We start from the raw sequence: 25,991 nt of genomic DNA on the forward strand, positions 1-25,991 counted from the left end.
AAACTGACAAAATAACTTTATTTTCAGTTGTATATCCGACGGAAGTTTTTTTTGCCAGAACCCGTTTCAAATCATAGGTATTTATTGCAAGGCATATAAAAAAAACTTAAAGTTTTGCTCTTAGCGAAGCCTTTACATGTCTCATAATCTTTTTGCCCTACCAGCGCTTTGAGACCAACATTTGGCCAATGGTGAGAAAAAACACCGCAATCAACTCAGTCACTACTGTCTGATTCAAAAGAAAAAAATAATAACAATACTGATGGCCTTCACTCTGTAGGATAATTTCCGTTTATATATTCGTCTCTTTCTATCACCCCTTGATTTTGCAAAAGCAAGAGTTTATGCAAATCATGAAGTGAAGTAGACCCATTGTTAACAATAATTAGGGAGCAACTATAACTGAGGACCTAGGTAGAGTCCTGACTCTACTTTTCAAAGCTGTAAAGACGTAGGTAGTAGAATTTATAAAAAAAAATTAACTTCAGATTTAGGAGTGTAGGCCAAATTCTCTTTTAGAGTAATAATACCGCTAATCCCTGGTGGTAATCTAAATAAATATGCTTGTGGGCTCACAAGTCAAGGGGATCGAACCTGCGTTCCTCGGCTTACGAGTCAGCCTGTCAGACACCTTCACCTTCTTCGACTATGATGATGATTTACCTTCAAAGCTGTCTTGGAGCGGCTCCTGGCGCTTGCTGCAACTATTGTCACCACAGTTAACCGGTTTGTCGTATATACTCTTCTCACCTGGAAGAGAACGACACAATCATTAAGTTCATCTTTTGTATCCAGTTCAATGTGCAAATACGAGTAAGTTTTAAAAGATCCAAATTCAATATCTGTATGACGTCGAGTTGTCGACTGACAAGTGTCTTTTGAAGTTGATCCTACTCGTATAGTAAAAGTGAATTCTTACTGATTCAAAAAACCGACCGAACTTACTACATATTAACTTATACCATACAAATTGGTCCAGTAGTTTCGGAGCATATCAATACAACAAATAATCAAATCTTTCCTCATTATAATATTTATTAGATTGACACTAATATCACGTAAAATAAATAAATATCCATCACATAAAAACTGACCTTAGCCCATTAAAAAACCGTCAAGTCATGGATGCTCCAATCAAATAAAAATAATGTATAAATTAGTGTAAATTAACATTGTCGCTTGGCCTTGCCGTTAGGGTAACGTACTTTACGTATTGTCACGATGATACTAATAGAAAAGTTAGATTTGATTGCATCATTCAGTCGGAATCGGTCGTTCCGGTAAGTGTTTAAGAGTTCTTACTTTGCTATTCACAACACAAGCGTGACTTTTCGATGATCCGGGATTAGAAAAAATCTGAATTAAAATTAACGTTTCTATAAAAACATCAAACAAACAAATCTAATAAATACTTGTAGATTGAGGTTTTATCTTATTTTACTTCAAAAAGTTGCATGTTGTCAATTCAATTAATTTTAACTTCGATAGAAATCATTTTTTATATTTAAACATAAGATTTCACGATGTGTCAGTGATAAGAATTTGTTATGGACTGATAACATAACGCACGATTACAGATCAACAGTCTACGAGTGTCGTTGAAGTCGATGGAAACAAAATGGAAGAATATTTGGGAAAAAGCTACGTGATGGTCAGCGAGGAGAACTTTGAGGCCTACCTCGAGTACAAAGGTAAGCGAAACTTAGTTTTATAACAATGACCTCAGTGGTTAAATGATTAGAGTTAATTTTCCAATAATCATCATCAGTTCACGTCAAGCTGACCAAAGCCATCAGGATGCTGACCATTTACGTAGCTCTACTTTCTTGAACACTGCTAGAGCAAGTTTTTATTGATGCAAGAATATTTGATGGTTTGGATCATAATAAAATAATGTCGATTATAGTTGTTGCCTAAAAATAAACAATAGAAATAAGTAGTAGGTACTAAATACTAATACCTACACTACAATGATAATATGTAAAAATGTTATCTTTTTGTTTTAATAAGTAGACGTAAACTGAATTATTGATTAAACAGAAACATTATTGAATAATACTGAATCGTTCTTGCTAGAGTATTACATATTTATATGTGTAGGCTTTATTATGTTTTACCTAATATATTTTTTCAATATCCCTTGTCATCTTTCTAGGCTTGAATTACTTCAAGCGCAAGATAGCCGTGAACGTGCGGCCGACGCAGACGCTGCGGCGCAACGAGAGCGGGACTTACACGTTCACTGTGCACGCGGCCTTATTCCACTGGGAGGTGGAGTTCACACCCGGCGTGGAATACGAAGCTGACTCGCCTGGCGGTGAAAAGGTACCAAAACCCTATCATTTGTATAAGGCATTTTCTGTAAGCTTATGTTTCAAGCTCGCTTCATCATAGATCGCATCTCCACTTCCCGAGTGAAATTGTTATTAAGATACAACCTTTTCTATTTATTAATAATAGATTACCAAATTAGTCTCTACGAGCTATGTGCCACTTGATTTTAGCAATTCTGCGAGCTATGTCGGTCACTTTGGTTCTCTTGCGAAGATCCTCATTTCTGATTCGATCACGCAGGGAAATTCCGAGCATAGCCCGCTCCATCGCCCTTTGGGTGATCTTTAGCCTTCTTATGAGGCCCATAGTAAGCGACCACTTTTCAGATCCTTATACCATCACTCAGTAAGTAATACTAACACTCCTCCCCTTGATCTCTCCAAATAAGCTAAAATAATGCTTGTGTTAGGAGAGTTCACCACATGGGCAAATAGGCAGACTGATGCCCATGCTTCATAGATTGAAGGAATCTATTGACAGCCTATAATCTTTTTCACGATGAATAAATGTTAGTTTATGAGGGGAATGAGTTTTTAGGGTTCCGTAGCCAAATGGCAAAAAACGGAACCCTTATAGATTCGTCATGTCTGTCTGTCCGTCCGTCTGTCCGTCCGTATGTCACAGCCATTTTTTTCCAAAACTATAAGAGCTATACTGTTGAAACTTGGTAAGTAGATGTATTCTGTGAACCGCATTAAGATTTTGATGCATCAAATAAATACTTTCTTTCTTTCAAAAATAAAAAAATAATAATAAATATTGGGGGCTCCCCATACTTAGAACTGAAACTCAAAAATTTTTTTTTCATCAAACACATACGTGTGGGGTATCTATGGATAGGTCTTCAAAAATGATATCGAGGTTTCTAAAACATTTTTTTTCTAAACCGAATAGTTTGCGTGACAGACGCTTCCAAAGTGGAAAAAAGTTGGTCCCCCCCCCTGTAACTTCTAAAATAAGTAAATTAAAAATAAAAAAAAAACATATGATGTACATTACTATAAAAACTACCAACGAAAATTGTTTTGAACGAGTTCTAGTAAGTAGTTTTTTTTAATACCTCGTAAATCGTAAACCGCTTATTACCGCGTAATCTTTCATACTAATAACTTAAATAAAAAATAATAATTTTAATTTCATAAGTCAATGGTACGGAACCCTCGGTGCGCGAGTCCGACTCGCACTTGGCCGGTTTTTGTTATTATTATTTTTTATTTCACAGGTCACCGGAATGATAACATTTGAAGGGAACGTGATGAATCACGTACAGAGAGACAAGGGTGGCGTGTCGACACACAAACTAGTGTTTGGTCCAGAGGAGACGCTCGTGGTAATTGTTATTTTGTAATTGTTATTTTGTATATCTTAGCTAACAGTTACAAAACTCTACATTTTCACGCATATACGAGTACAGCTGAAACTTAGAACCTAAGGGGTTATGAATGAGTAATGTAGAGTAAGGCCCAGAACAGACGGTGAAACGCAACTGCAACAAAACTGCAACTGCTAGTTACTTTTGAATTGCATCTAAGTTCCTGCCATAGCGTCCGTTGAGAGACCACACATGACGCGACCAGTTTGAAACTTTCAGTTTCAGTTTCATTCATCAGAATCATCAGAAAGTTGCAGTTTCGTTGCAGTTGCGTTTCACCGTCTGTTCTGGGCCTAAGGAGTATGCAGAGTCCATAGACAAGAGTCCGTCACACCAGCAATACATTTTTTTTGTGCATAATAGCATCTATTTTAATTACTTACATAAGATAGTAATATTTACGAGCAGATTGGTGTGCTGTACACCTTTTCACGTTTCAATTGTTTGGTTTCAGACGACAACCATGGAGGGATTGGACACTGTAGTGAAACGGGTTTACAAACTAGTCGAGTAGTCATATTATTAATAGTTAATTGTACTTCTTGATTTAAAAGACTGGCCATTAAAATATTGTTGTAAGATGTAAATATACTAAATTAATTTTATTAATGTGATATGTAAACAATAAATTATAATTATTAAAGAAGATGACAGTGACAATTTAAGTAAAACTTAAAACACCATTGATGTAACTTTAGTTGCACTTTTTTGTTGATAATAAAATAATATTATGATTATACTGACGTACGTTCTATGTTCGTAGAACGTTGTCTCTCTTTAGTTTATTATTCCACGTTACTAAGCAATTGTTGTTTTTTTTTTTAATAAAAATTGCAAAACAAAAAAAAGAGTTTACTTACTTATCTAACGAACATAAATGCTTTATGTTCTTTGAGGGTTGCCAGGTCCCATTATCGAGCTGCTGTAACTAAAGCCAAAGGCGTGTTACTGCGGAAAACAGTCGAGAGATTAGAAAAAGAGGGTCCGTGGTCTCCGATATATCATGAATTCAAAGCTAACCGTAAATTAGATATTGCTTATATTTCTAACATAAAAATTAACAACACTCATACGGTGGGTGTAGAGGAAACAACAGGTGCTCTTCTTAACGCGCTTATACCCGACGATAGTGTGTCTGACGATAACGATTATCATCGGGACGTCAGAAATGCTATTGCGGTGCTGCCTGAGTCGCCTGTGTCTTCTATTCCTAGCCTTGATGAGTTTTACGATATAAACGGGACTATTCCCACCTCTCGTTCCCACCACTGCAACTCCTGTGTAGCCAGGATCTACAGCTTGACCGCCACAAAAACCCAACCAATGAAGGTCAAGTTTGTCCCGGGGGAAAGTTAAACTGTCATTGGACCCGCAACGAAATTAATCAGAAGAACATAGGAGGAGTTCGAAATTAAGGTTCGACTTCCCTCCATTGCAAAGCGGATGACAGGTGACAAACAAAGGTTTAAAAACCTTTAAGAAAAAGATTATGCACCACGGACAATAAATTAAATTAAGGGGGCCTATCTTATGAGCAATTAGCAACTACCTGCCAATAATATTTTTCACAAAATCGCTTAAAAGCACGGAAATTTTTCCTTGTCGCGACAAGATCGGTGTAATAAATTGCGGAAACAGATGTATGTTGTATTGAATTAAGCATTATATCACGTTCATGTTTCCAAAGATCACACTCCCACAAGAAATGATGGGCAGACTGCTCATGACTGACATCATCAGTGGAACACTCGCAAAAAGGAGACGGAACTAGTTTGAATTCGTGAAGTTTATGTTTAAAGTTGCCATGTCCCGTGAGGAACTGCGACGAGCAATGGTCGATTTCTAACCATCGCCTAGTTAGACGTTCGCGTACATTCGGGAAGAATTTATATAAGTGACGTCCTTTGACTGACGTATCCCATCTTTTTTGCCATTCATTAAGTAAATCTTCTTCAACGACTTCTCGGGAATCAAATAATCGACTTATTTTAGAACGATCGCGGCTATTTAAGAAATCGGAGGTTATATTTTCCCTTGATGTGAAGTACATAGCCGCACGCTTTTGTACCTCTAAGTCGACCGGCAGTACACCAGCCAGGACTGGCAGAGCCTCCGTGCTCACAGTTCTGTAAGCTTTGCAAAGAAAAATCAATGCAAGGCGTTGACTTTGGAGTAGTTTCCGTCGAGCGGCTCCTATAGTAGCTCTGTCAGCCCAAACTGGTGCACCATAGCAAATGGAGCTTAAATAAGTGGCCGAATATATTACTCGGAGGATTTTAAACGTTAGACCCCACGTCGAGGTTGAAATGTGACTTAAGGCATAAAAGTTCTTTTTAGCTTTTTCACCGATCTGTTTAATGTGCTCGACAAAACTAAAGTTTTTCTCTAAAATTAGTCCGAGATAGCAAACAGATTCCCGTTTTTTAACAGTTATTTCATTGAATTTAATGCGAGGCAAAACTTTAAGATTACCTTTTAATAGAAGCTGATAAGTTTTGTGAGGGGCAAACTGCAAACGATTCCTGTCTCCCCATTGAGATATTAAATTCAAGCATGTATCCGCTAGATTTTCAAGCTTTGATCTAGTGTCAGCCTCTATCAAAAGGAGACCGTCATCAGCGTACCCGGTTAACGAACAGCCTTCGGGTAGTGGTAATGCTAGAAAATCATCGAAACCCAAATTCCAAAGGTAGGGCCCTAGGACCGATCCTTGGGGACAGCCGCGCGTGAGCACCTTTGATTCAGCATGATGGCCGAGTTTTAATTTAGTTGTACCGTTACAAAAGTACGAGTGCAGTAGTGAATATATATTACTATAGCATCCACGAACTTTCAGTTTTAAGAGCAGGATCGGCCACCAAGCATTGTCGAAGGCACCTGAAATATCGAGGAATATTCCTACAACGTACTTTGCCACCGAGGACGTCACTTTTTGTCTAACAGATATTACTGCATCTGCAGTAGACTTCCCGGCGGTGAAGCCAAACTGCTGCTCGTGAAAAATTGGACCACCCGGTAGCAAACGCGGCACTACTAATCGCTCCAACAGTTTACCTAATGAGGGAAGTAATGTAATAGGTCGGTACGATTTAGGATCTTCGGGCGGTTTGTCACCTCCCTTTGGTATAATTTTAATAAATCCGCGACGCCATATACTCGGAAACACGCCCTCCGAGATACAACGAGTAAAAACATTAAGAATATCCGTTCCGGCTGTTTTACACGCTGCTTTAATCATTTTATTTGATATTTTATCTTCGCCCGATGCTTTGTTTAAGGGTAAACTATTTACTATATCGTAAAACTCATCAAGGCTAGGAATAGAAGACACAGGCGACTCAGGCAGCACCGCAATAGCATTTCTGACGTCCCGATGATAATCGTTATCGTCAGCCACACTATCGTCGGGTATAAGCGCGTTAAGAAGAGCACCTGTTGTTTCCTCTACACCCACCGTATGAGTGTTGTTAATTTTTATGTTAGAAATATAAGCAATATCTAATTTACGGTTAGCTTTGAATTCATGATATATCGGAGACCACGGACCCTCTTTTTCTAATCTCTCGACTGTTTTCCGCAGTAACACGCCCTTGGCTTTAGTTACAGCAGCTCGATAATGGGACCTGGCAACCCTCAAAGAACATAAAGCATTTTCATATGCATCCCCAGTAACATTTGCCTTTCGAAGTATGTTAAGCTTACGGCGAGCCCGGCGAAACCTCTTCCTAATTTCTACCAGCGATTCATTCCACCAATCACATCTACGTACACCTCTAGTTGGAGCGCGACCAATCGCAACATCTGCACAATACGTAAAAGTATCGGACATAATTTCTGCACTATCAGTCGCGCTCAGGTCGGCACGAGTAAAATCTTTGGCATGAGACGCAAAAAGAGTACTGAAAAAAGCCCAGTCGGCCCCACGACATTTATATCTATAGTTGTTGTTGCACTCATGAACTGTGTCTTGTCGCGACATTGGTTTAAACTCGTACACTATCAAGCGATGATCACTACAAGACGCGTCGGGGAGGACACGCCACCTATCCAGCTGGACGTCTGCGCTAGAAAGCGTGACGTCAATATAAGACTCGCCCGTTGGGCTACTGTAGGTTGGTGGTGCATTAGGGGTGTTGTGAATAACTAAGTTCATTTCAGCTATGAAGTCTTCCACGGCTGAGCGACGCTCCACATCAGTCGAGCGGAGCTTGCCGTGCCAAAGTGGAGATGACGCATTCGCGTCAACTCCAATGATAACCCTACGCCCTGTTAGGGACTGTAATACAAAGCGTAGGTGGTGTAGATGAGGCCCAACCGGGTCAGAATATTGAAAGTAACAACTCACGACAAATATGGAGAAGGATGGGGAGGATACTTCCGCAACAGCGCAATGCGACGAAGAAAGGTTGGCAATAGACGTTATTGTGAGTGTAGACGCGCGTGACACATAGATACCGGCGCGTGCACTGTTATTAATTTGAATAGTTTTGCAGCGCACGCCGACACGCTGATATTGTTCTTGTACTAACACGAAATCTAAGTTGTATTCTACAATAAGTCTGTCCAACTCCAACGTAGCAATTTTATCGTTATGGAGGTTTAATTGGCCTATGGAGACTTTAGCCATAAACAGTATTTAATATTAGTTGTTCTAATTTTGCCTTATAACTCGGACAGTCGGGCGAACCGCTTAAATGGTCGTTTGGTTTTTTAAAACGTTTACATGCCGCGTAAACTGGCTTAAAGTCTTTGGCGGTATTTTTAATACAATCTTTCGTATCGTGGGCCTCGGCGCAATACCCACAACAGCTAGATTTTTCCGTACAAAATTTCGCAACATGACCATATTGTTGACATTTCATGCAACGAACTATTTCTACGTCATCGTTAAAGCGACAGGTAGCCCAATCAATAAAAATTTTTTCCTTTGTATTTATCAAATGTTTACGAATCTCGGGCTCGAGCTCTAAACCGATCCATTTTCTACCGTTGTTTAAAACACGACGACGAACTATTTTTGTTGACTTAATAAAATTGTCTTCAGAAATAGACATTTCATCCTTAATATTTTGCCTATACAAAGCTGACATAAATGCGGCGTCTTCTAATGTTGCGGGTACGTCTTTAACAAGAATTCTAGGTCGACGTCCTTTCGGTTTTTCTAAACGTAAGCCCGCGGATTTAATACCGGCGACGGATTGTAACTTTTTAATTTGGTTTTCGTTCGTTACGCGAAGTACTACACCCGCATTTGCCGTTTTCTTTAAACCTACAATTTGAAACCCGTCGTCCGTAGGATTGATCGCTTTCATCAACGCTTGTTTTGTCGCCGATGATGAGCCGAACTCGGCCGAGCGCTCACTAGTGGGATACGCAACGACACAGGGAAGGGGCGTGCGTGTTTCCATTGCCGCAGCGGCCGGAGCGACTTTAGGCATTTTTAGCTTAAGGCTTTCTGCGTAGGTGGGCTTTGAGACATTGCCAATAACATTATTTTGACTACAATTTTTATTGATTTTGGCCTCTAATAAGTCACGTTGCGCGATGACCAATTTTGTCTCGGTTGATGATGATTTTAATGCCAGTAAAGATACGATTGCCGTGACTCGCTGTGTCATATCCATAACTGTCGACCGATTTTTAACGTCAATTCGCGAACCGAGTGAATTAATGACGACATTTATTTTTGTAAGATACGACGCGGCTTCATTTACTAAGTCGTACTGTGTTTGATCCGGTGCCGTCGAATTATCGTCTAGACCGGGCGAATCCGATAGTTGTACGCGTTTACAAGACGATGGCGACACATTTGTTGGAGATAATGCTTCGCTACGTGTCCTTTTTCCTACACTAGGCGGAGAACGTTGCGTTAAATTGCTACGGAGAAACACTTCGTTAGCGACGTCGACGGGTTGATCGTTGAACAAAGGCATGACGGACGAGTTTATAGTCGGGCGCAATGGAAACGCGCACCGCTGACGCAGCGCGCTTACGGTCGACCCGCCACCTCGGTTGGCGCGGGCCGATTTTATCAAACACCCGCAACGAGAGAAAATAAAAAAGATGTTTACTCACCGAATATTTAACCAGAAAACACAAACGAGGCGATAAATAGACAGAATAACTTACAGTTTCCGTAGTTCGTGTCACATACAAACCGATTATTACACTCACAAACACTTATAAGCGATTTATCTATTTTTATAAGCAAAAACTCCCGAGAGCTCCGTACGCTAGCACTACACCGTGCGGGGCGGGGGGGGGAAGGGGAGTTTTACGATATAGTAAATAGTTTACCCTTAAACAAAGCATCGGGCGAAGATAAAATATCAAATAAAATGATTAAAGCAGCGTGTAAAACAGCCGGAACGGATATTCTTAATGTTTTCACTCGTTGTATCTCGGAGGGCGTGTTTCCGAGTATATGGCGTCGCGGATTTATTAAAATTATACCAAAGGGAGGTGACAAACCGCCCGAAGATCCTAAATCGTACCGACCTATTACATTACTTCCCTCATTAGGTAAACTGTTAGAGCGATTAGTAGTGCCGCGTTTGCTACCGGGTGGTCCAATTTTTCACGAGCAGCAGTTTGGCTTCACCGACGGGACGTCTACTGCAGATGCAGTAATATCTGTTAGACAAAAAGTGACGTCCTCGGTGACAAAGTACGTTGTAGGAATATTCCTCGATATTTCAGGTGCCTTCGACAATGCTTGGTGGCCGATCCTGCTCTTAAAACTGAAAGTTCGTGGATGCTATAGTAATATATATTCACTACTGCACTCGTACTTTTGTAACGGTACAACTAAATTAAAACTCGGCCATCATGCTGAATCAAAGGTGCTCACGCGCGGCTGTCCCCAAGGATCGGTCCTAGGGCCCTACCTTTGGAATTTGGGTTTCGATGATTTTCTAGCATTACCATTACCCGAAGGCTGTTCGTTAACCGGGTACGCTGATGACGGTCTCCTTTTCATAGAGGCTGACACTAGATCAAAGCTTGAAAATCTAGCGGATACATGCTTGAATTTAATATCTCAATGGGGAGACAGGAATCGTTTGCAGTTTTCCCCTCACAAAACTTATCAGCTTCTATTAAAAGGTAATCTTAAAGTTTTGCCTCGCATTAAATTCAATGAAATAACTGTTAAAAAACGGGAATCTGTTTGCTATCTCGGACTAATTTTAGAGAAAAACTTTAGTTTTGTCGAGCACATTAAACAGATCGGTGGCAAACAGCACTGATCCAAATTCTCACGACTACTTAAATCTTATAGCGTCCCATGGCATGCTACCAGCACACCAAATTCCAACTAGATTGGGTAACTGCTTGGATCATGTTATTTTAAAGACAAAACTTCAATCTAGGACTCTAGTTATAGAAACATCTTTAACTGACCACTTTCCAGTCCTTCTTAACCTGAATCTTGCCAAGTCTATCTCTAGCCAAGCAAGCCGACATATCAATAAAACCAACTTTACACAGATTGCACTTGATTTAGAAAAAGCAGACTTCTCTAGTATTTTAAGCGTTGACAATGTTGATGAGGCTACTGATCAGTTCCTTGACATATTAATATCTACACAAAAAAACAATACCATCTCGCACACAGTTCCTTGCAGGCAGCGAATCCTAAAACCGTGGATTACCACGGGCTTGCTGAGATGCATACGAAATAGAGATCGCATGCATAAAAAGGCTAAATTAAATCCACTTAATATGACACTTCAAATTACATACAAACGTTATAGGAACTTCTGTAATAATCTTTTAAAACGCCTAAAGAGAGATTATGAAAGAGCTGAATTTGCTAATGCAAGAAATAACCCTAAGAAAACTTGGGAGATCATTAAAAATGTCACAAATTCTAAGAAAGTAGCTGAACCACCTACAGAACTTCTAAATTTAAATAATGATCCGATGGAATGTGTTAACATTGTGAACTCATTTTTCGCACATATAGGGAGAGACTTGGCAGCCAAGGTTAAGCCAAGTCCAAACTCTGAGGCTCACGAACTACCCCCCGAGCATCAGTACTCTCCTCCTCATTCGATGGCTATTCTAGAGATTGATGAAAGGGAGGTACAGGACATTGTTATGAGCCTTAGGAATGACTGTGCAGTGGGATGGGACGGTTTGTCAGCCAGAATCTTCAAGTGCTGTCCAGTTCTTATACCCGTCATTACCCACTTATGTAACCTAGCAGTAAAAACTGGGAGATTTCCAGTTGCCTTGAAAAAGGCAATTGTCCACCCCATATATAAGAGTGGGGACAGAGCCAGTGTTAATAATTACCGTCCAATCTCGGTGTTGCCTACATTGTCCAAGATTTTTGAACGTCTTCTAAATCGCCGCCTGGTTTCCTTCCTCGAAGCTAATAACCTAATTTCAAATAATCAATTTGGTTTCAGGAGAGGAAGATCTACCGAGGACGCTGTGGCCTCACTTGTAGAATACGTAGTCAGTGAGGTTGACGGTAATAGAAAATGTCTAGGTATTTTCCTGGATCTCTCCAAGGCTTTTGACACTGTCTCTGTCCCCTTACTCTTGAAGAAGTTGGATGCACTGGGTATAAGAGGATGTGCGTTAAGTATTTTTTCCGATTATCTATCGGGAAGGACGCAATGTACTAAGATAGGAGAATTTGTCAGCCACCAAGAGGCTCTTGACTTCGGAGTTCCTCAAGGGAGTATACTGGGGCCCACACTATTCTTAATATATGTTAACCAGCTCTGTGACTTACAGTTGCCCCACTCTCGAATAATAGCCTATGCAGACGACACGGTTCTGGCTGTCTCAGGAAGTGATTGGGCTGGGGCTTTCGCTTTGGCTGAAAACTATTTTAGAATTATCATGAATTGGCTAAGGCTTAACCTTCTTACGCTGAACGCTGACAAAACGAAAGTTTTAACTTTTTCAATTCGTTCTTGTACTCAACCTCCGCATGAAAGCCTTCAGATACGTGCCCATAAATGCTCCAGTGGGTCCCTAAACTGCGACTGCCCCCAGTTACAAAATACAACTATAATGAAATACCTGGGTATACAGGTAGATCACTGCTTAAACTGGCATAGTCAGGTAGAATCTGTAGCATGTCGACTGCGTAAGATGATTTTCATCTTCAAGACTTTGCGCAATTCTGCAGATAAAGATACCCTGTCAACAGTCTACTCTGCGCTTTGTGAGTCAATCCTTTTCTACTGCATCCCAGTGTGGGGTGGCACCTCCAAGACAACCTTCATTAAAATTGAACGCGCACAAAGAGCAGTACTTAAGGTTATGTATAGAAGGCCTTGGAGATACCCAACTGCACAACTGTATGAGGAATGCAATCTACTCACGGTTAGACAATTACATATCCTTCGGACCACCCTGTGGCTACACCCGACTATACCAGTAAACTGTCCATCAGAGTCTAGACGTCGTCCCAAACCACCTTGTCCTGTAACCACCACTAATACTGTTTTCGCTGATAAACAGCTGCACAACTTAAGCACAAAATTGTACAATAAACTAGACAAAATATTACAAATACATAAATTAAACAAGTTTGAGCTTAAAAAGAAGTTAAGATTGTACCTACAAAATCTTGGCTACACTGACACTGAGGATTTGTTGTCCTAGACAACAATTACACTTATATACATTACACCTACACATTCCTACACTTACACACACACACACACACACACACACACACTTATACAACAAGCAACACTTACAGTTCTCTGTCGTTTTATTATCTACTTTATATTTCTTTTCTTAAATTCACATAATAATATCTTTTCACAGTAATGTTTAAACTTAGAACATTGTAAGAATTCCCATACCCATATCGCGAGCCGAACCACTGACCCTTCAAAGCTCAGGTTTTTCCTATTTTGAAGGTCAGGGGAACAACAAATTTGCTTAAACACGAAGTTTGTTAATTAATGTGATTAAGATTTTAAGCTGTATTAGTGTTATGGTTTGGAAATAAACTATTATTATTATTATTAAAAAGCTAAAAAGAACTTTTATGCCTTAAGTCACATTTCAACCTCGACGTGGGGTCTAACGTTTAAAATCCTCCAAGTAATATATTCGGCCACTTATTTAAGCTCCATTTGCTATGGTGCACCAGTTTGGGCTGACAGAGCTACTATAGGAGCCGCTCGACGGAAACTACTCCAAAGTCAACGCCTTGCATTGATTTTTCTTTGCAAAGCTTACAGAACTGTGAGCACGGAGGCTCTGCCAGTCCTGGCTGGTGTACTGCCGGTCGACTTAGAGGTACAAAAGCGTGCGGCTATGTACTTCACATCAAGGGAAAATATAACCTCCGATTTCTTAAATAGCCGCGATCGTTCTAAAATAAGTCGATTATTTGATTCCCGAGAAGTCGTTGAAGAAGATTTACTTAATGAATGGCAAAAAAGATGGGATACGTCAGTCAAAGGACGTCACTTATATAAATTCTTCCCGAATGTACGCGAACGTCTAACTAGGCGATGGTTAGAAATCGACCATTGCTCGTCGCAGTTCCTCACGGGACATGGCAACTTTAAACATAAACTTCACGAATTCAAACTAGTTCCGTCTCCTTTTTGCGAGTGTTCCACTGATGATGTCAGTCATGAGCAGTCTGCCCATCATATCTTGTGGGAGTGTGATCTTTGGAAACATGAACGTGATATAATGCTTAATTCAATACAACATACATCTGTTTCCGCAATTTATTACACCGATCTTGTCGCGACAAGGAAAAATTTCCGTGCTTTTAAGCGATTTTGTGAAAAATATTATTGGCAGGTAGTTGCTAATTGCTCATAAGATAGGCCCCCTTAATTTAATTTATTGTCCGTGGTGCATAATCTTTTTCTTAAAGGTTTTAAACCTTTGTTTGTCACCTGTCATCCGCTTTGCAATGGAGGGAAGTCGAACCTTAATTTCGAACTCCTCCTATGTTCTTCTGATTAATTTCGTTGCGGGTCCAATGACAGTTTAACTTTCCCCCGGGACAAACTTGACCTTCATTGGTTGGGTTTTTGTGGCGGTCAAGCTGTAGATCCTGGCTACACAGGAGTTGCAGTGGTGGGAACGAGAGGTGGGAATAGTCCCGTTTTACTTATCTAACATTCAATTAACACGTTTACGAGCTGATGACCTTGGCGCTATAAATAGTGTTCGCGCCTTGCAGACGCGATGGAATTTTATGAATAAAACTCGGAAACTGCTTATTTCGTTGTATTCTTGAGACGTTACAATTTTGATGTTGTTCGATCGGAATCCAAAAGAGAAGTGATTTTATACAATGGTTCTCAATATAAAGTATTGACTGACAAAAGTTATGTGACATTTACATTAGAAGTAGATTTTGCGATTAGAATATGACGAGGCGCGAGTAGGGCCGCAACATACTCCCCCCGGTTGAAGGCTCCAGTTCTTCAACTCTCGAAGTCTTCATCGCTGAGCAGCGGGCAGAGCCGCACTAAGGGCTGTCGGTAGCTGCCGGAGGTGGTCTTCACGTCAGCAACACGGACAATACCATCAGGGCCGGGATGCAATTTGGTTACTCGCCCAGCACGTCAACAGAGAGGTGGGAGAGATTCCTCGTGAAGTAGAATCTCGTGTAGAGTCTCCTATCTTTATCTTGCTCTTGCTTTGTCTCCATTTTGTTCTGACTTGCAATTTGGTTAAAATTTCTAACTTCTTCTCCAAAAATATTGTAGTTTCTCCAACAGAGCGTAGCGCTGGAGTCGTTTTTCATCATCAGCCTCCAGAGATGGTGACGGCAGCGCATTCAGTGGTCTTTCTGGTTAAGAAGTGCCCTGGGGAAAGGAAAAGGGAATTGTCAAGGGATGAAGTTAAAGGACACAAGGGAAGGCCATTTAGTATAGCTTCCACTTCTGCAAAGAGTTGATTGAAATTTTCTAAAAAGTTAAATGAGACGTGTCTATTACACGTCTTAAATGATATTTGGCCGATTTGACACCAGCTTCCCAGATGCCACCAAAGTGAGGGGCGTGAGATGTATGTAGGTAAATAAAAATTTTGTGCTTTCTTGAGCAGCAAAATCAGAAAGAAAAAATATTTAAATAGATATGTAATAAAATGTAAAATTATGTAATTTTTATCATTTAAGTAAGAATATTTCGGCTGGCTGACCTCAGCGGGGAATAAAATATAGTAAGTTAACTCAATTACAGCTGCCACATGAACTTGTATCTAAAATAAATATGAATAAACAAAAGTAACATTTCGACAAGCGAGCATCGCGTCCCCTACGATTTGCAACACTCACTTTAGATATGAATGTTGTACCTTGCACGCGTAGGCACCGAACGCACTGGCGCACAGTGCTCCGGGAGACAAGTCTGCCTTTTGTTGGCCAGATCGTTATCTCACTGCCACTAGGAGAATGTGCGAGCTAGCATGCACAATATCACGAATGCTCTCAAATGTAAAATTAGATAGTTAGTGTGATTTATTTATTTAATTTAATTGAATTTTGATAAAGAACATGATAAATTAATTATTGAATTATTTTTATAGATTATAGATTGATTGCACTGTAGTTGATTGCCTATGCATAAATTAATAGAACCGCCAATTAACCAGCCAAACTTAGAGTTTTGAAGTTTGGGTTTATTTTTTCCTAATGATTTTTGTTGACATATTAGAACATCCCAAAATAGATCTGCGCCTATTAAAAGATCGATAGGGCCTGGCTGATTAAAATCAGGGTCTGCCAATTTAATATTTTTAGGTAATTTTAATTGATTTATATTAATTGGAGACTTTGGAAGAACTCCTGTGAGCTCATCAAGAACAAAGCAATTAAGATTTGTTTGGTAATTATGACGAGTGGATTTTAGTTTAACAACACAGCTTTCATTGACTGAGCTTGAGTTGTTTCCAATTCCAATGACATTGATGGAAGTTGGATTAGAATTTAATGATAGTTTTTGTTGCAATGATTTTGTAATGAAAGATGACTGACTGCCTGAATCCAATAAGGCTCGAACTAAAGTTGCCTTTTTAGTTACTGGATTCACGACTTCTATTAGGGCAGTAGTCAAAATGACATGTGTATTTTCTTCTTTAGAGAAGTTGACAATGGATTCCGATGGTTGTATTTGAGCATTGTTGGCTTTAGTGGCATCAACTGAATGCAGTAGTGTATTATGTCGCTCGTTACACTGCCTACATGGACCCATACGACACTCGCGGGCCGGGTGTCCTTGACGTAAACAGTTTGAACATAATTTATATTTAGAAACGTCAGTTAACCTATCCTGTATTGATTTTGATTTAAAAATTGAACATTCGTATATTTTATGATTTTTGTTGCAAATAATACAGACGTGTAAATTATTATTGTTGGAATTTAAAGTTGCACTATGTGAATTTGTTTGAAATGATGATTTATTGCTATTAAAATTTGAATTTTGATTTGATTTTACGTAATTATTAGTGTTGTTAGAATTATTATTATATTGATTACGACTAGTAGATTCTAATATGTGTGCCCGGTCAATTAAAAACTGCTTAAATTGTTCTAAGGTGGGAACATCTCCTAAATTGCTACGTTGTTCTTCCCACTTCATGAGAGTATGGTTATGAAGTTTAGAGCAAATGAAAAATATAATTAATGTGTCCCAGTGCTCTGTGGGCTGACCTAGATTGGCTAGGGCACGCAAGTTTTTGGTGACATGATCTACTACAAATCGTAGGGAACTTTCAGTTTCGCGTGTCGACTGTTGCAAATTATACAATGATTTAAGATGATGATTAATGAGTAGTCTTTTGTCATTATAATGCTGGTAAATTAATTGCCAAGCATCATTATAATTGGCAGAAGACACCTCAATATTTGAAATAACACGAGCTGCATCTCCCTCTAAATAGGAAATCAAATAGTGAAACTTTTGAATAGATGACAAGCGTTCATTGTTATGAATTAAATTAGTGAAAGTGTCGCGGAACTCTAACCAGCGGAAATATGATCCGTCAAATTTGGCTATTTGGATTTGAGGTAGGCGAACACTAGAATCTGCGTCAAAAGATTGAGCCTCTAAAAATTATTGACTTATTAATTTCGACTCATTTTGTTCATCTAAGAAACTCTTTGCCATAGCTATGCACAAAATAAAGTCTTGCTCAATGCGTTCACGCTCGTCCATCTCAAAATCCAAATTTTCAGAATTTATTAATTCGATCTGAGTTTGCAGCTCGTCATATTTGGCCAACTGACCCTCGAACTTGCTGAGCTTAAGTGACAATTCAGCAATCTCAATGGTCGTCAGCGAGGGCTGCTTTGTAATTTTATTTAAGTAGTTTTTAAATTTAGTAATTTGCCCTTTGATTGAACTACGTTTTACTAATAAATCCTTTGACATCGAATGCCTCGATGCCAAATGCGGTGATAAAGTGGCTGGATCAGTCATTATTTGTTATTAAAATATCAAATTGCTAATAAAATATTGTTTTGCAATGTAAATTGTACTATTGAAATGCGTTTAATTAATAAATTATAGAATGTTTAATGAATTTACACGATAAAAAAATATGCAAGGTAGTTCAAATCAAAATTACAAAGCCGCGCCTCAGTTAAAAGACACAAATTTATAATAAAAAGAATACGTATCTCACGCCCTCAGCCCCGACGGCAGCTAGGAAGCCGGTGTTGACGCGTTGAATCAGCTGATATGTCCCGTTAGCCGGCTCGTTGAGGTCGGCCGTTGGCACAACTGAAATATTCGGCAAAAATACTAAAAACCGGGAAACTACTGGCGCGATACGTTATTGTGTTTAGGATTTGGCTTTAATTAGTCGAAAATGAGAGAAATTACAATGATTTAACGATATTTTGAACAATGAATAAAAATTATGGGGTAGACACGATTTGCACAAGTGAAAGTTTTTACTAAATTGGATAGGATTTCGGGAATAAAGAAGGTTTAGGAGTGGTTTAACAGTGTTGGGATGATGTAAGGAAGGAATAATCAGGGCACTTATCTGAAATCCAGGCTGCGAGGTGAAGCTTTTGCTGCGTCACTGCTCGGCTGACTCCAGGTGTCATTGGATTAATCTTCCAGATTGTCCGAAATTGCGGTCCTGTCACGGTCGCCAATGTTCGCGCCTTGCAGACGCGATGGAATTTTATGAATAAAACTCGGAAACTGCTTATTTCGTTGTATTCTTGAGACGTTACAATTTTGATGTTGTTCGATCGGAATCCAAAAGAGAAGTGATTTTATACAATGGTTCTCAATATAAAGTATTGACTGACAAAAGTTATGTGACATTTACATTAGAAGTAGATTTTGCGATTAGAATATGACGAGGCGCGAGTAGGGCCGCAACAAATAGTGAAACGTACTACGTTCCGTGTGTAGTCTTTATTACATCCATTCATCGTGAGCTCATACGTTCTTGTAAGTTTTAGGTTATAGAAAAAACTGCTTAAAAACTAGATTTCATATCAAATTGTTGCATGCATTTCTGAAACGCCTGTAACGATCAATCGATGTAACAAATATGCATACAAAGAATTATAGGAAGTTATGCTTCCCGCTGATTAACATTTTACTACTATGATTCGTGAATCGCAACTAAACTGATAAGTCATTATCTACTGATAACATTGTATCAATACTGTCCAGTCAACGACTGTCGTTAGAGTCGGACGAACGAAACAATGACAACGATGGACGATTACTTGGGAAAAAGTTATGTGATGATCAGCGAAGACAACTTTGAAGCCTATCTTGAGTATTTAGGTAAGATATTTTACTGTATAAGATATCATAAAGTGTCTTTTTGTAAAAAATTATAATATAATTTAGAAAGTAATAATTCACACACGAGAAATGTAGAGCATTCTATTAATTCAACTCTGTACCCGCGTGAGATTCATAATTTCTAATCAATTTACAAAACTTTGTATGGACTATAAAAGCAGTTTAACAAGGATATTTAGTTAATGACTTGATGTTGTTATGGCCGGTGACGCCTGTTGTATGTAAAGAGCAATGACTCAGCCGGTACAACACGTGCGTTTGTGATAACGTCAGAGCCACAGAAAATACAATACCAGTATCTTTTTATCACTAATGATACAGGTACTCTCCCGCGACTATTGTGGGTGTGTGAAAACGTCAGAGTCACAGATAAAACAATAGAACTATCTGTATCGGAATGTCAATGTTAGAAAAAGAAAGAGAGCATAAAATTAAAGCGCACGCAGCGAAAGACTTACACGAAATATCGCAAATATCTGACATTCAGCTAAGTATTTCTTTTGACAAAAAACTCGAAGATTATAAAGAAAATAGTATCTAAAGTTTTTTTAAATTACAGGCATGGGATACATAAAGCGCAAAATAGCCGTGAAAGTGCGTCCGACGCAGACGCTGCGACGGAACGCGAGCGGGACCTACACGTTCAGTGTGCACGGGGCTTTATTTCACTGGGAGATCATGTTCACGCCCGGTGTGGAGTTCGATGCCACCTCGCCTGACGATATCCAGGTATGTTTATATTTTCATTATGGAGTGTTGCAATAACTTGAATACAATAATACGAAGCGAAGCTATTTCGAAATTAAAACTGTCAAAAATAATATTTTGTCTAGGGAGGCTGGCCAAGTTCCTAACGGCAAAATTAATAATGAAATCTGACTCTATCCACGATTTGTCCTTCTAGAGAAAGTTCCATACATTGCTACTACCTATTGCTACTTTATTAAGATGCCAAAGTGTTTAGGTTGAAGACTGTACAGGACTGTTAACGCTTAGAAGGTATTTAAATGTAAATTGTACGTGTAATTGGTGCGTGTACTCTGTTTTTAGTGTTTAAGTTGTTATTTATTTGTAACGCTTTTGATACTCGCATCAAATAAATACTTTCTTTCTTTCTTTCTTTCTAAATTCTTAACCCTTAATTCGCCTTACAGCTCAAAGGACTAATAACATTTGAGGGCAATGTGATGACACACAAACAGACTGACAACGAGGGCAGAGTGTCCACGCACAAGCTCGAATTCGGACCCGAGGTGACGATCGTGGTTAGTATCTAGAATTGCATTTTTTTACCCTATTTCATGATATTGGTCCGCTATAAAATAATTGGGTAATTCCAAGATACAATTTTTAAGGAAACACTTCAAATTGGATTTTTTGTAGTTTTGAAATCGATAAAAAGTCAGACGAGTTCGCAAATTAGTGGCGTCATATTTTTTTGCCATTTAAAATCTATGGTAGAGGTCTCTTTTTCATATAATATTTTTTTTTATAAAAAGTATGCTAAATTAATAAACTACCCTAATATTTTCAGAGTGAGTAGATAGTTGTGTTGATCTGTTTAAGCTCTATCATTTCTCTGTCGAGGCGTTTTAACGATCATATTATGCAATATCCATTATCATTAGTTTTCTTTAATACATTTTTATCACAAGTAAATATGAAATGTATGTAGGTAAATAGAAAATGATGGCATTTTCTTAACCCTCCGTGTACGAGGTGACTAAAAGTTACGTCCCGTACCAGGTGGGGTATGACACACCCCAATATACAAAGTGATAAAATTTTCATTCAACATTTTTTTAGGTAGAATTTAATATTTAATATTGATTATTTACGTATGCTAATTATGTTTAAGAAATGCTCTGAGCTGAAAATATGTATTATAACATTTTTATCATAAAAAAACAAAAAGACACAATTTCCGTTGTTCTTGTAATTTAGGAATTAGTTTCCTATGTATAATTTTTAATTAGTGCCTTTAATTATGAGAACCGTTTTTATTTAACAAAGTACAAGTATTTACTTATAATTTAAAAGTAAATTAAAAACTGGAAGGGTATAAATTTGTTTTGATCATCGGTTTTCAATTTACCACAATTCTGATGAAAGAAAATGAGTATGCTCAATGCATAAAATGGGAGCGTAACAATTTTATTTATTTATAAAATATGTTATTCCATTTCAGTAGCTCATAAATTGTATCACCAAGTATAAATTGTAGCCCATAAGTGTATGTTCACATACATCTTCGGATCTCAGTACTAAACTTCCAGATTCGCACTAAAAGTCATCTCATTTGACTAAAAGTGCTTGAAAATTTCAGATACCGTAAAAATCACGAAAAATAATATTTGTATTGAATTTTATTCAATTGACAAAGCTAAAAATATATAAATTACACCAAAACTGTTAATTTTTTTTTTAAACTTTTTAACAACGTCCCGTACCAGGTGGGGTGTGTGACACCCACACGCACTTTAAAGGCATGTAACTCAGTTGGTAGTCACCGCTGGACTGATTTTGCAACGCTGATCGAAGCAGCAGTGTCATAATTCCAGCTACTGAGAATTTCAAATTCAGCACTTGCAAATTTTTAAAATTGTGGCTATTTTTAAAGGACTGGGGTGTGTCACACCCCACCTCGTACAGCGAGGGTTAAAACTGAAATAAAAAATATTTTCATCCTTTAATCCTGTGGTCCAATCTAAAATGTAATTTTCAGCGGCAAAAAAGTGCTAAATAATTACGTATGACGTATTATGACACATCAGGGTTTTTTAATATCTAAACAAATGACTCATTAGTTCATTCATTGTATCATCAGTAATTTATACTATCTTATCTAATTTTGGAATGATTTATTATTTACTATTTGAAATTCAATATACTGTATGATAAAAACCTATATTACCTCCTATGAAGCTAGTAAGAGAGCACAAACAAGTTTAATTTTTGTCTACAATGAAAAATAATACCTAATTCAACTTGGGCTTTTCTTGCGAGGCTAATAAAAATTAAATTGTTTAATTTCAGACAACCACTGTGGAGGGATGGGATATAGTAGCCACACGAATTTATAAGTTAGTTAAATAGTTTATGTATCTTTAAGTTATTTGTAGGTATTATTCATAAATATAATTTTAATTGTGTGACCCGACCATGAACGTTGTATTAATTGAATTATTTTATAATTATTTATGTTTGTATATTTTTAATACATCAAGTACACTTTAAGTTGAGTTTTTCTGTTACCATTTCAAGTTTACAAGAGTAGTAGGATTTGAAAAAAAATACTTTTTTGATTAAAGGGAATAGTAAACCAATCTACGTATTATCCAATTATCTACTAGAATTATACAGGGTGTCCCGTAATGTAACGTCAAGCCGGAACTGGGTGTTGAGGCAAGTTATGCTGGTTATCAGAAAAATATAAAAAAAAATCCATGTGGCATATTTTCAAAATAATGGGCATTTAAAAAAAATCAAAAATTTTTACTCCAGGTGACGGTCTTTTTACTCGTGTTGCCACAAATCTTCACTTTTTCCAAATTTTTTTTTTGTTATGTAACCCTGAATAATGCTTCTCTAAATTGTTATCAAAATCACAAAACCAGCTGCTCCAACTTGGATGAAAAAAATACATTATTCCCAAAAAAAATTTCAAAATAAAAATTTTGCCTAGTTTAAACTGACTGTACTGAAAAAAAATTGTACTACGCGAGTGTGGCAAGTGACGTCATAATTTGGCGCATTTAGTAAGGATTCCATAATGGTATAACACTTGGTAAATTCTTGCTGTAATTGTCGACAATTTTTGTTTTTTTGGAAATAATCCCGTTTTTAACTTTATCTACCTTGGTTAAAAATTATTATTCTAATGTGCCCAAAATTCAAGTTTCTGGCTTAAATGAGGTGGAGAAGCCATTTTAAAAGGTATGAGCGGGACGGAGAGGGCCATCTTACCAACCAGGGATGTTATGGATATCCGTAACCGTAACCGAAACTATCGGATGTCCGAAATAAAAAAATGTCCATAACCGTAACCGAAACTGATTCAAAAGTTACGGATAGTTTCGGATAAAGGCGGAGTCTAAGGGTACAATTCCAAACTGCAAAACTCTATGAAATCTGCTATACACGCCGCAGCTGCAATGCCGCGCTGCCGATTTCATAGAGTTTTGCAGTTTGCGGTCTGCGGCCCGTCTTGGAATTGTACCTTAAATCTTAATATTTGTTACCAACTTGTCTGGCATTCCCTGGCACCATCTAATATGCCAGCCTGTTTAACCTTTATCATACATAGGTGTCCTCTTAGTTGGTACATAAAGTAGCTATGTGGGTCACGCAGCATCTTGCTATTTGAATTATACCTACATTTTTGAAATTCTAATAATTCCGTAACCGAAATTATCCGAAACTTTCGGATAATCTGAAATGATTTCATATCCGTGACCGTAACCGAAACCGGTATAATATTATTGTAATATCCGTAACCGTATTCATAACCGAAACTTCATATCATTATTATCCCTGTTACCAAGTACAAGTGCAGGCAGAGCAGGTAGTAACGGCGCGCACGCACGGGTGACTTTTGTCACAGTATGTCAACTACTAATTACTGTCATGGTGACAAAAGTTTCTGTGACTTTTGGGCACATTAGAATAATAATTTTTAACCAAGGTAGATAAAGTTAAAAACGGGATTATTACCAAAAAACCAAAAATTGTCGACAATTACAGCAAGAATTTACCAAGTGTTATACCATTTTGGAATCCTTACTAAATGCGCCAAATTATGACGTCACTTGCCACACTCGCGTAGTACAATTTTTTTTCAGTACAGTCAGTTTAAACTAGGCAAAATTTTTATTTTGAAATTTTTTTTGGGAATAATGTATTTTTTTCATCCAAGTTGGAGCAGCTGGTTTTGTAATTTTGATAACAATTTAGAGAAGCATTATTCAGGGTTACATAACAAAAAAAAAATTTGGAAAAAGTGAAGATTTGTGGCAACACGAGTAAAAAGACCGTCACCTGGAGTAAAATTTTTTGATTTTTTTTAAATGCCCATTATTTTGAAAATATGCCACATGGATTTTTTTTTATATTTTTCTGATAACCAGCATAACTTGCCTCAACACCCAGTTCCGGCTTGACGTTACATTACGGGACACCCTGTATACTCGAGTAGGTATAAACGGCAATATTAGAAAATTGCTAGAATTTAAGTGTAATTTGTGAAATGCGTCACTTCTATCTTTATGCTCTTCCTTCCTTTCCTTATTGGGATCTATTTGACTGAGAGCTCAGACCCAGTATTCCTGCTAAGCAATTGCCTTCCGACATCCGGGGCTTAATCTATATCGGTCGGTAGAGGACATTAATGTTAACCGTGCCTTCTATAAGACGAAATAAATGTTAAAGGTTATTGAGGGCTAACGTCTAACAGCTGAGGTCTTTGGGGCAACTATGATGAACAGGCAAGTATTTATAACATACACTAATTAGGAATAGTAATAGATAGTCGAAATTTAAGGATGATAGGTAGAGTATGAAATAGTAATGATGAGTCCTCTCTAAATAAATTAAAGTAGGGTGAATGTGACGAGTTTCAAACCTTGTACGAGTCGATTTAGAATAATCAGATTAAAATTAAATATGCTTAAAGCTCGAGGGAAGGTTTGAATAGGGCAAGTGACCCGGTTGTGGCCACCGACCCCTTTGTGGCCATTTAGAACTTCAAATCGTTATAACTAAGGCAAAGACTAATATATTACTCTATGGTTTACGGGAATAAAAATGTCTAATATTAGCAACACTGATAGCGTTAACAGCTTTGATGTGTCAAGCTTCAATTCAATCCAACAAGTCATTATTTTTTGAGAAGCGTTAATTGTTTTAAGTCTTAGCAAAAAGGCTAAGGCGAGCGGGTGAGTAAACAATCATTATTTTCTAAATCCTTCTTATTTTTTTAAATGTTTATGTTAATCCTTAATAAAGAATACACTGTCTAAGTGGTACTAATGATATTTTATGGCTATTTGTTTATTAAGTGGGTTTATGAGAGGTGGCCACTAATGGAGCCAGAATGAATGAATTTTCCCATCTTTGGCCACATGACTGGCCAAAAGTGGTGCACGAAGAACCCCACTTTTGGCCATTTAGTTTTTATCGTGATTTTTAAATTTAATTACTTATCTATTTTGATATAAGTAATCGATTCATTTTCAGAGTTACGATTATAATGCCTCCATCGAAACCAAATTACTAAAAAAATCGGTGTTGTGAAAAGAAAATTGTTCCAGTACTAACCGCATAAACTTATACTATAGGTTAATGTTGATCTCCTTAATTGTAATATCAATTCAAGCTGAGATATTATATTTCATACTAGCGGCCGCCCACGACTTCGTACGCGTGGATCCCGTTTTACCCCCTTCATCTATCTTACGCGGTTCAGATTTTTTCGTACAAATGTTTTTTCCCGCTAACTC

The 25,991-nt window shown here is 38.0% G+C and overlaps 3 protein-coding genes across 3 annotated transcripts in view; 2 read left to right on the top strand and 1 right to left on the bottom strand.

Moving 5' to 3' along the window:
• The window catches only part of LOC135082449 (Fanconi anemia group J protein-like), a 95,007-nt gene that overhangs the window by 16,349 nt on the left and 52,667 nt on the right, over positions 1–25,991 (bottom strand). Inside the window, exon 4 of the mRNA XM_063977245.1 lies at positions 664–750. Coding sequence (XP_063833315.1) covers positions 664–750 — 87 coding nt within the window. The remainder of the gene's footprint in view (positions 1–663; positions 751–25,991) is intronic.
• On the top strand, positions 1,224–4,295 carry LOC135082187 (fatty acid-binding protein 2-like). Its single transcript, XM_063976957.1, has 5 exons — positions 1,224–1,280; positions 1,578–1,691; positions 2,156–2,325; positions 3,557–3,664; positions 4,161–4,295. The coding sequence occupies exons 2-5, from the start codon at positions 1,619–1,621 to the stop codon at positions 4,218–4,220; spliced, it is 411 nt and encodes a 136-aa protein (XP_063833027.1). The 5' UTR covers positions 1,224–1,280; positions 1,578–1,618; the 3' UTR covers positions 4,221–4,295.
• Positions 19,104–22,731, top strand: LOC135082186 (fatty acid-binding protein 2-like). The gene is made up of 4 exons (XM_063976955.1): positions 19,104–19,473; positions 20,054–20,223; positions 20,649–20,759; positions 22,531–22,731. Exons 1-4 carry the CDS (start codon positions 19,392–19,394, stop codon positions 22,588–22,590), a joined length of 423 nt encoding a protein of 140 aa, XP_063833025.1. The 5' UTR covers positions 19,104–19,391; the 3' UTR covers positions 22,591–22,731.

This window comes from Ostrinia nubilalis, chromosome 21, assembly GCF_963855985.1.
Source record: "Ostrinia nubilalis chromosome 21, ilOstNubi1.1, whole genome shotgun sequence".
NCBI classification, from domain to species: Eukaryota; Metazoa; Arthropoda; class Insecta; order Lepidoptera; family Crambidae; genus Ostrinia; species Ostrinia nubilalis.